Genomic DNA, 11,951 nt, shown 5'->3' on the forward strand with positions numbered 1-11,951 from the left:
GATTCTTGGTTCGCATATGCCCAGCACCCACCTCGTGCCGGGCTGTGTGCCTCGGCCTGTCGTTTGTGCCATGAGCCGTGTAAACATTGGCGCGTGCCAGCAACAATACAACACCTTAATGTGTGCGCCTGCCTGGAACTGATTCTAATCGCTTGGAGTGTGGTGTTAATGTTGATGTTTCAATTAATTTTTATTAGTTCAACTCGTTATGCACATGGCTACGGCTCCCGCAGCTCCACCTTATGAAAAATGATGAGGCGCAAGTGCTGAAAATAGTTCCCGATTGGCCTTTCAATGTATTCGCAACGGACAGCTCAATCAACTAACAAGCTTAAGCCATAAGCTTAGCATTGGCCCTCTTTCCACATATCGGCCATATGTACATGACCTATCGAGGATCCATCAATTTGCATATTGCAGCAGCTCAGCTATCGGCAGCGCACCTATAAATCCTTTGCTTGGCTCTTTTGCACGCCGTAAATAACCCGCCCGGAAGGCAGACAAGGCCGTGTGCCCAGGCACAGGACGAAAACGTCGCCGCCAATCATTTATCAAAAATATTATCAATCAGTCAATAGATGAAATGGCTTGATGAATGTCCAACAAGCACCCAGCCAGGCAGTCAGGACGTCAGCCAGGGCGTTCTTTGGTTTGGGCGTCTGTGTTGACAGGCCAGGCGCCTGCACGTTGTGCACAGTGGGCACTGGGCACTGGGCACTGGGCTTGGCTGTAACTGGTCAACAGCCAACACACACATATACCAGCCGAGCTCCAAGTACAACGTGCCAGCAGCCTGCATTTGATTGATTTCAGAAAATGAAGAAAAATCATGTCGAAACGCCAAGACAAAGTGAACGGCGGCCAGTCCCAAAACTGAAATTGCACATTGGTCTCCCATCCAATTTGTATGTGTGTGTGCGGGGGTGTGTGAGTGGCTGTGATATGTATTGCTTTGCTGAATGAAAAGCACTTACCTCGCCTTTATTCCCTACACTTTTTAGCCATGAATTGAACGTGAGGTCTTCTAAATTCAATTTCATTCGGCATATGAAACCTCAAAGCGGAGATGGTGTAAACATTTCATACAAACGAAGCAGCTTAACTATAGACGGGGGATATAGCATAATATTTATCAACGTATGCTAAGACTTTGCTCTCTTCTAGTATACAGATTTAATGATAACTTCTTGCCTTCAGCTGGCACCATTTGAGGGCAAATATCAGTTTTTATCATCAGCTAACTATGGCAGAGAGTTGGAAGCAGTAAAAACTAGTTTGGCATAGTTCATAGAAATTAGTGAAGGAATGAAGGCATAGGTTAAGCACAGCTGCTCATTTTTTAACAAAGAATCTCACTGACCTCTAATGAAAAGCTTTTTTATAGAGTGCAAATTTCAAAAATTCACCAAAAAAATTATTTCCCATTTTCAATAGGATCGGGGTATAACTGGTAGTTATAGATATTTAACTAAAACAAGTATTTAAATTAATTTGAAAGAGCTGCAGATTAAGTTAAATCGAAATCAGAAGTTTTGCTGTTAGAATTTTGCAGTAACTTTTGTTAGCAGCAATCGGGCAATTTGCATGGCTGTGTTCGCTTCACACAATGCGGGCGGCTTCAGACCAACTTGCAGAGCGTTTATACTTCAAGACCATAAGCCTACTTACTTGTGGGCTCTGTATTGTTCTGGCTGTTGGCCAGAAGCGTTTCAGCTGTGGTGCACTCATATCTTGGGGTAACAATATTCGAAGAGATGATTTGGAATATGGGCGAGACTGAAAAGTTCATCAGAAAGCGATTAACAGTAGCCAGGGCCATGGTAACAATGCAAATTTGATTATTCCGACTAAGGGTCACTCACACGCACGTCAACAAATACAACCACACACACACACACACACACAGTTGCACGCACCATGCAACATGCGGGCAACATTTGTTCTATTGTTTTGCAATGTTTTTTTTTACGGACTTATTCAATTTGCTCTGCAACATGTCAAAAAGTTTTGCGCAGCAAATGAAAAATGTGCAGTAAAAGTGCAAAACGCAGCAAACATGCTACGAAAATTACAAATTTTTTCTCTTTCTCTCTCTCTCTCTCTCTGACTGTGTGTGTGTGACTCGTTTTTGTTAGTTTGTCTGTGGCTTGTTGTTGTCCTGGTGTTGTCAAAAAGTATGCCAACGCCGGAGCCAAAATGATGGAGTGACAGTGACTGCCATCCGGGGCGGTAGATTGTGACTGCCAGCCATAGGGGCAAGATCGGGGGTCGATGGAGGTCGTCTCCCTAGCTCGCCCCACTCTGCCCACAAGTCGGTTCATGTATCTCGTGCTCACTCCACATTTGACAAGTGGAGTGTGCGGCCAAATGCCTTTTAGTACCTCTTTCATCTGCAAATATTTGTGTTATTAGAATTTTTAAGCCAGCTCGCAGTAACGTTTTTGCTAACGCCAAAACTATACAGACAGAGTAGAACGCAGATGTTCCTCAATTTGTATGCGACACGATTTCGCCATGATGAAAAGTGTTTAAGTATCACTTATGTCACCTGAATTGAGCGAATCAATACTTTACTAATTTTGACTTCTGAGTAAAATTCAGAATTCTTAAGCTTGCTTCTCATTTAACTTGGCGAAAAGGTTTGCGGAAACATCTTCATACATTCATCTTCAAAACAGGGGCACAATTTGTGTGTGTTCGTGTCTGCTGTCAACAAAAATGTTTGGAAATTGTTTCGAAGCTTTCCATTGTTGTTGTGCTTTTTTCCCATTTTCGTTTGAGTTTTTGAAAATATTTAATTTCCGCATTAGCGTTGCGACACAACTTTGCATATAATAAAATGCCAATGCTAAGTATTGACACGCTTTGTGAAAGTTTGGCTGTCTGGACCACTTTTATACTCCTTTAGAATTCATTATTCAATGTCAATGCATTTCAATTTTGTGGCGCTGCGTCGCAGTCGTCGGCGTCGTCGTCGTCGTCGACAATCGAGCGGAATAGATTTATGACAGCGACACTGCATTTTATTACACTTAAAGGAAATCTTTCTTGAAATTGGCACACGAAAAAAGTTTTGTAAAAAATAAACGCAAAATGGCAGAGGGCATGGAAAAATCATAAAGTGGAAGGAGGCGAACAGGTAGCCATGCCGATAGAGAAGTTGGCGTAAGTAAGGCAACGCCATTTATCAGCGTGACACCTTGCTGGGCGGCCAACTTATTTCTGGATTGGAAGTGGGTGCAGATCTGGAGCTGGTGCCCAGCCTTGTGCCTTGTGGTGTGTCCTCAGCCGAACTATGAGTACGGCGGGTGTGCGACTGACTCTGTGTGTATTTGGGTGTGTGTGTAGCATTTTTATGGCATGTGAGAAATGACGCAGAAAGTGTGACACAAAACTGTAGACAAATTGCTTGAAATGATTTCATTTCTTTTATTTATGATGCCAACGTTCGAACTGCTCTTTAAAAAGCAGTTTCAATAAGTTCACACTGTGATTTTTATTTTTCTAGCTTTAAGAACTAAGGATATTTTAATGGTATACAAAAAATTTATGAACTGTGCTTTACAGTAAAAAAACATAAAAATGGATCCATTTACTTAAAGCTTAATCAGTTGGGTTATGCACTCACCTGCTTATATATGATATCAAGCTATATGCTAGTTGAAGTAGTTGAAATTGTCGATCTTGCTGGTATGCAATTGTAATTATTTTCTGCTTTCTTCCTTCAATTTTTATAATATTTATTTGCACACGCAAAGAATCTAACTGAGCACCGCACGCGTCAATTGCAAAGGTTCAACTCTAGGTTTTCCCTTACCTCACAGTTTATCTATTGTTTATGTTTGAGCTGGAGAAGCCGGAAGTATTGCTGATAAGTCTAAATAAGTTCAATACTTTTTTTTGACAAATACAGTTCCGCTATAACTGATAGCAGACATTTAATCGCCGCCAAAATTGGGATAGACTTAATTGAAATTTTAGAAATCCCAATAAGAAACGTTTTCAGTCAATTATGTATTTTTTATCAGTATCAACAAATGCGTCAATATTATATAAGGAATATGGATATTGCCAACATTAGTATGTATATGAATTTTCATTAGTTATATATGCAATGATATTTATAAAATTAGGCAAATTCCTATATCAAAGTGTTTGTCTTTAATGGAAAAAAACTAAACACTTTTTAATTTAAGTTTTTCGATTTTTTTATGAATTGATATTCAATCATTTCAGTTACAGCCGTGCACAATAAATTTTCCAAATTGCCTACACGATTTAATTAAAAAATATAGTTAAGTATACTATGGGCCAATATTATTCGGAAAGTGCGCGACTCACAAGCGTTATTTCCCGAATAATGCAATCACTGTACTAATCCAAGTGTCGTTAACTGAGCTTGATAAGCCACTAAGAACTATTAGGCAAAACTGTTTGCAGTCGAGCGCATTCTGAGCGTTATCAGCGTAAGCTATAGTAATACCTTAAAAGTATTCAGTTGATACTTTTTTACGTCTGATACTTTTTAAAATATATAGAGCAAAAATGAAAATGGTTTTCTTTTCAAATATTTAAAAAGAAAAAAGAAAAACGAATTTGAACGTAAATGTCACGGAATTTGCAGTGAAAATATTTGGCAGCATAAATCAAAGAAAAGCTAGCCCTAAAAATAATAACGAACCCAAAACCATATCCATATCCCTATCCCCATCCGCATCCACATCCATATCCATATGCCATGTCAGGCTGACAAAACTAAACTAAAACACAAATACATATGCATAACATGAGCGGAGCTAAAACAAATCCTCAACACAAATAACTGCCAACACATTTGCATATATCTCACAAATAACCGAAAGCAGAGCAAAATAGAAACCAAAAGCCCAAAACACCAAAAACAACAACTACAACACATAAACACACACACACATACACGGAAAAGCGAAAAGCGCGTTTACAATTGTAGAAAACAGAAGAGAAAAAAAGCAGCAGGCAAAAAAAAAGCGAGCGAAAAAAGAGTCGAGCGGCAACAAAATGCAAAACACTTCTAAAAATGAGGCATTTCCGGTCGACACACGCAGCACCAGCGAACGTCGCATAAAACAAGGGGTTAAAAAGAGGCGCGAAAAAGCAAAGCATAATAAACGCTGAACATAAAAATCGGCGCTGAAATCTGCTGCAAATAAGCAGAGGCAGCGCAACAAAGAGCCGAACAATGGATCGGCGAAGGGACAGGCAATATTTAAAGCATATGCCACACGGCTAATACAATAATATAAAAGGCAATAAAACCCGTGGCCGGATTCGTGGGCTGAGGTAGGGAAGGTGCAGCAGAAGCTGGAGCAACAGCAGCAGCTGCTCCTATCAGTGTGAAGCCATCAAATTCGATTAGATGCCCGGCCTTTGGGGGGTTGGCAATAACGGCAAGCGAAACACTTGACTGTTTTGGCAGCTGCAAAAGATGAGGATGAAGCTGCCGGTCGAGCGTGAAGTTGTTGGGTCTGAAACAGACGATGGAACGAAAGAAGTTCGAAAAGCTGTTGTCCTGTTGCCCGGATGATGGTAATTGTTTGTTTTCTGTTCATATTTTTTGCATATTTATCCCTTTTCACTTTCGAACCGCACTTTCGAACAACTGACAGTACGGGGTCTGTAAAATAAACTGATCGAACTGGTTAAAACAGGTACCTTTGTTATTCTAATCGTCAATCAATTCGGCTTTCACATGTTAATTAAAACTAAGTAGAACAGATGATCGATATTAATTTTTTCTTACTTTATTACCATTTCTTAAATTGGAAATACTTTCAGAATATTCAGAAACTTGAATCTTTTCTATGTAAGAGCTCACAAAACAATTATAGCTCGGACACTCAATCACTTCTGAATATCGATATGTATCGATCTTAAATAAACTAAATCAACTTTTGATTATAGAATATAAACCTCTTTACATTTCAATTAAAGTCTTTGAAAGATCAACGAGGGCATTGAATGAGAATTGATGCTATATTCACAATTATGATTAAAAAAAAATATTAATATATATATATAATATATATATATATATTTTTTTTTTATGTAGTACATTGCGTGACTATAATAGAATACCCACTGTAAAGGAATACATGTAAGTATTATCTAAACTAGACTATTGACTATAATACCCAATGAAAAAAAAAATAGCAATCTGTTATGTCTCGACTGTCAGTGGACATTATTCAAGAGCGTATTTAGACAATTAGATAATACTTACATACCCTTACAATGGGTATTCCTATATAGTCATATTTCCATTACAAATATATATATACATTTCGGTTACACAACACATGCCTGATATACTAAGCCCACTGTAAGGGTATTGAAGTATAATCTAAAGACACCATTAAATAATACCTCGAGTGTCACTCCATGACGGATAATAATGAATACTTTTTAAGGAAATTAAAAGAGAAATTTAAGATAAGACTGAAACTATTGAAGGCGTGCGACCAAACATGAGCTAGCCAATATCTCTATTCTAATTGAAACTTTGCTCCAGTAAGCCATTCATATTCAAACGATAATCAGTATCATCGTAAGATTATTATTTGAGTATATCAGCTCAATGTGCTATATAAGCTTAAAGGTTCCAGCAAGCAGACAGACAGTAGTTCCATAACTTTTGCACAGACAATATGGCAGCTAAAGCATTATTTCCAACTTTTTTTGATGAGAAGACCAAAGTGTGGAGTGGATTGACCCTGCGTAAGCTGTTCGATAAGGACTGCTCGGTGGGAGAAAGAATATACCATTCAGTCAAGAACTATCCAACAAATGTCGTTCAAGTAAGCACAAATTCAACAAATCATTAGCAAACGGAGCTAATGCAAATATTCTTAAATAGACTTCGCATATTGACGGACGTGTTGTGACCTTTGGAGACGTGCACAGCTGGGCCACACGCCTGGCACTCTACCTGAAAAGTGAGGGACTTACCCATAAGGATGTCATCGGCATAATTGGCAATGCTAGCACCTACACAAGCTCCCTTGTTGTGGGCTGCTTCTTTAACACGACTCCGTTCCATGCTGTTGCCTACACTTACATGAAGGAGCCAGATGTCATTAGGGAATTATACGAGACAACAAAGCCAAAAATCATGTTCTGCGATGGCAAAGACTATGAGATCATGAAGGAAATAACTAAGGAGTGGAATCCCAAGTATGTAACACTAACAGGACGCGTTGAAGGCGTACCATATATTGAGGATCTGCTGAAACCACATCCAATGGAACGTTTCATCCAGTGAGTTAGACAATCAATACAGAAGGTCACAGCATAGAAATTCTCCCTTTATCTTTACCTCCTTCTCTTTCTTAGACCCGTACCCTTAGCCACTGACGGAAATCAGGTGGCAGCCATTCTATGCTCGTCAGGTACATCGGGAAAGCCTAAATCTGTGGCCATCTCTCATAGGCACCTCAACAAAGTGGAGGCGTAAGTCCACAAATCGTTTGCAATGTGAGGCATTATTTCAAACCAGTTCATTTCAGAATTGGTAACTGCACGGATGTGGTCTTAACTAGTGCCACATTGGACTGGATGACGGGCCTAATGCTGATGATGTTGTGCTTCTTTTATGGCAGCAGTCAAGTTATATTCGATGAGCCATTCAATGGTGATCGATTCGTTAGCATGATCGAAAAGTACAAGGTAACCATAATTGTGATGGCACCTTGGCAAGGCTTTGAGGTGTACACAAGTCCATTGGCTAATGAGCAGAGCTTGGCCAGCGTACGCATGAGTATTGTTGTCGGTGGTTGGCTTTCGTCGAAGATACTGCAGAAGGGCCAGGACCTTATGAAGAAAGCCAAAATTGTGTTCGCGTATGGAGCCACGGAGACTGGCACAATAGCCCTTAACATTGATCAGAGCCTACCAAGCTCTGTGGGTAAACTGCCACCAGGCGTTAGGATTAAGATCATAGACGATGAGGGTAAAGCATTGGGACACAACGAGGTCGGCCAAATACTTATTGATATTGGCGTAACATGGCAAGGCTATGTGGCCAATCCTAAGGATACAGCCGCCACCTTCAGGGATGGCTGGATTGATCTAGGCGATCTTGGCTACTTTGATAATGACAACAATCTCTATTTGGTCGATCGCAAGAAGGACGTGCTAAAATACAAATCAAAGGACTTCTGGCCCAACGAAATAGAGCAAATTATTGCTGAGCTGCCAGAGGTTGAAAATGTTTGCATTGTCGGTGTCAGAAATACAAACTACACCGATGCAGCTGGTGCTTTGGTTATCAAAAAGCCAGGAGTTGAAATCTCCAAAGAGAAGATCATCGAGCACGTAGCAAAGCGCGTTGTTGTCGAATACAAGCAGCTGAACGCTGGAGTCCAGTTCGTCGATACTTTGCCAATGAACAACAATGGCAAGGTGGTAAGAAACTTGGCTAGGAAGCTGTTTGAGTCGCTCATGGAAAATCAGGAGTCATAGTTTCATTTATTTTATAACAACCTTTTCCTTTATATACTTATAATTATGATTTAATTGAATAATTTCGGAATTTTTGCGAATTTTTTAAGTTAACTTTCTCTAAACTATAAAATATGTACATATTATAAAATAATAAATAAATAACTTTAAAAAATATTAAAGTCACTAAATGCTTTTATCTCAATACAATATTTACATCTAAACTTATTATGCAGTTGTCCTCTGTGTATTTGAACTTTTTACTATATGAATTGCGGGAAACATGAGAACACGACGAAGATTGTTTTCTATTTAAAAGTTGACAAAAATTAATATATCTGAACATTATTAAATATATTATAAGTGCTTCTATAATTGATTACTCTCCACTCATTGATTGTATTATTGATATCGATAGTGTTACTATTGACAGTATTCGAAATTTTAAATTAGTTTTCATAATAACTGGCATAATTTCTATTATCATATGCATATATTCTTATCTCCCCCTAACTATTTTGTCCTTCACCAGTAACATTTAATAGCTAACAAAAGTTTTATTTCAAATTTTTAAGAACATTTACGGTGCCTTATCCAAATTATGGAGTTTCCCTGTCTTTATCTAACGATAAGTCAGAGCGTATTATTTTTATCTTAGTTCAACGTGCCTTGGATTATTTCATATCTCACTTTCAATGATGGGAATGTCTTCAATATTCCATATGGCACATTGGAACTCACCCAGGTTTTCAATTAACATAAATATATTTTGCTTCCCATATGGATATTGCCACGCATAGTTGACTGACCAATAGCAATTGTGCTGAGTTCATTGTCGAGATAAAAAATAGAAAAGTCACGGCTAGATAAATTCGTTTAAAACGCAATATGATAATATTTTTTATGAATGAATTTGTTTATAATCTAATCGTGTGGGTTATGGATTTAACTTGATTAAATTAAAAATACAATCAAATCAGTAAAAGTTATACGACTAGGAATAATCTTAATATATTAAAATATATGCTCTATTTCATAGATTGAGAATGCATTCTTTAATTTACTCAATAATAATGCAATTATTTACTAACTTACAATTGTTATTTAATTTCATCTAAAGCTTTCTGGCATATTCCTTCAGCATTTTATTGCGTTTAAAGTTTAAAGTTCATCGCATGCCAAAATACTTAGATTACATTCTCACATCTGAGATACGTATGTAAATTCATAACCACATCAATGATAAACATTAACTATCATGTCACTGTCGAAGAGAGTTGGGCTTTTAGGAGTAAGATGATATGGATATCTGTTGACCCCCGACCCCTTGTGTCTTGTGCATGTCACCCTAGGGCCAGAGTCGTATATGGGAAACCAGGCCCACCATTAACACTTTAAGTGCAAGCCTCTCGGGTCTACTTGGCAGGCTGCGTTAACTCTGCCCAATCCATGGCAAAGAAAACAGGACGAGCGAGGCCACTCAGGCGCACTCGGGTTGTTGGCCAGACAATTTTACCTACTTTATGTTTATTTATTTGCATATTTTTCAACTTAAAGACGACAATGAGGGTAAAATAGAAGCAGCACTAGAGCCAGGACTATTGTGCCGCACACAAAAGCCATGTCATCCAGGACAATGACAATAGTCGAAGCAAAAACAGAAGCAGGAGTCGCAACTGAAGCCGCAGCCAGCATGTATTGTACCGCTATTTTATAATTGACAATAATACATAAAAGATATGTATAGAAAAAAGCAAAAAGCATAATAATGGTAAGTAATACATTAGCCAGACATAAGCCAACCAACCCCCATGCCCAACGCTCAACGCCCACCATGCCGCCCAGTCAAAGACAATCCCAGGGGCTGCCCACTGTGGCCTCTGACAATGCATTTGTGCCCGTGAAAAAAGGTCACGTCTTATCTATTTACCTAAACAATTTGCTTAAAATGTTTACAACATAAGCAACATCATCATCAGCAACGGGCAACTAGCAACTCTGAATTGGGAACTGGGAAGTGGGACGGGCGCGTGGCAGGCGTAGGTTATCGTGTGCATGTGGCCAGGTTTGGGTTCAGGTTCAGGTTGAGGCCGGGCTAGTGCCATCTATTTACCTTAAGTAGTCATACGGCCGATGCTGTTTTTTCTTATTTTTTCCGTCTTCTCTCTTTTGTAGATGCTCCCGCATGGAACGAGAGTGGGAGGCGGACAAAATGCTCGACCAACATTAGAGCGCAATAGCTAGGGGAATTGTTTTATAAGCTATGAATAACAGGACAAAAAGCAAACGAAACGACATGGAGACAGGAAAGCGAAAAAAACCAGAAAACTCACAAAAATCAACTCAAACACTCGAACATCGAATACTCTTTAGAGGTTGCATGTGAGCAAGCTGTATACGTTCTACTTTTAGTATGAAAAGTCTTCTAGATATGCATATAATACTTCATATATCGTAAAGCATATGCCAATGAATATATAGCAACACTTTCCCGTTAAGATATAGTCTTTTTACTTTTGCTTAAGTTCAAATGCTTTAAGGCAGTTAAAGGATCTTGAGCTCAGCTTCAATAAAAGGAAACAGCGACAGCAAAACGAAATGTGGCATGGAGCACATCTACACTCTGCGGCTTGTGGCTGGCCCAACTGAACGCGACTGTTGCCGCTCGTATTACATTTTAAGGCTCGCCCAACTTTGAAGTTTTTGTGCGAATGTGCGTCGCTGTTAAAAGGTCGCAAACTGTGGCTCTGAAACTCTTCGCATATCTTCCTCTTCTTCTTCTTTTTTTTCTGCCCAACATTTCCGAGTTCCTTTGCTTTTTCCTTGCGCAATATCCAGCTTCGTGTGCTGAGCTGCGGCACGCGCTGCCTCTGCCTTGAAGGGCTTAAGCACGGTTCTGACTTGATTATTGGTTCGTCGCATCAGTCTTTCCAATCAACATCATCTATCAGCATTAAACTGAAAGGCAGGGTCCGTCGAAAATGGTCGTGCAACAAAGGAAAGCAACTTCCTTCCGTTTCGAGCATCCCAAAAACAAATGTAATGCCTTTAATTTATTTGTTGGCAATTTCTAATCACAGTCGGGAGCACGCGTCTGCCTTTAAGATAAACAAATGCTGTTGAAATTTTTCATTGTGTTAATTATATAAATATAGACAAACTTTTTATGGGCAGCAGTCTGCAGCTTTCAACAAACAACCCTCTGTTCCGGAAACAACACAATGTCTGTAATTGAAGCCTGCCTGTGCGGCTGTGGCGGCGGCGGGTGCGGATGCAGTGCTTGTAGCCCCATGTAACATTTTATGAGCTACGGCTATGGCGCAAAAGTAACTTATCTTGTTACTACGTCAAAATCCCGTTCATTGTCGACAGCATAATGTGAATGTCCTAATGCAGGGCTCTCATGAAATAAATGGATCAGACGTCGCAGCCCTCCCCATAGGTCGGCAAAGTTAAAGCTAAACAATTTTTGAAAA

At 39.3% G+C, this 11,951-nt stretch overlaps 1 protein-coding gene across 1 annotated transcript; it reads left to right on the forward strand.

The window, feature by feature from the left end:
- The first annotated feature begins 6,683 nt into the window (after positions 1-6,683).
- On the forward strand, positions 6,684-8,496 carry LOC111602576 (probable 4-coumarate--CoA ligase 3). The gene is made up of 4 exons (XM_023319731.2): positions 6,684-6,833; positions 6,893-7,293; positions 7,369-7,485; positions 7,542-8,496. The coding sequence occupies exons 1-4, from the start codon at positions 6,684-6,686 to the stop codon at positions 8,494-8,496; spliced, it is 1,623 nt and encodes a 540-aa protein (XP_023175499.2).
- The last annotated feature ends 3,455 nt before the right edge of the window (positions 8,497-11,951 follow it).

The sequence above is a fragment of the Drosophila hydei genome, unplaced genomic scaffold (genome assembly GCF_003285905.1).
Source record: "Drosophila hydei strain 15085-1641.00,03,60 unplaced genomic scaffold, DhydRS2 tig00000060-arrow-pilon, whole genome shotgun sequence".
NCBI classification, from domain to species: domain Eukaryota; kingdom Metazoa; phylum Arthropoda; class Insecta; order Diptera; family Drosophilidae; genus Drosophila; species Drosophila hydei.

What these genes read in the sequence shown, in the direction of transcription:
- LOC111602576 (XM_023319731.2), top strand. Translation starts at nt 6,684, where the DNA reads ATGGCAGCTAAAGCATTATTTCCAACTTTTTTTGATGAGAAGACCAAA. An exon ending in ATCCAACAAATGTCGTTCAA is followed by an intron (nt 6,834 to 6,892) that starts GTAAGCACAAAT and finishes ATTCTTAAATAG; the next exon opens with ACTTCGCATATTGACGGACG. An exon ending in CCAATGGAACGTTTCATCCA is followed by an intron (nt 7,294 to 7,368) that starts GTGAGTTAGACA and finishes TCTCTTTCTTAG; the next exon opens with ACCCGTACCCTTAGCCACTG.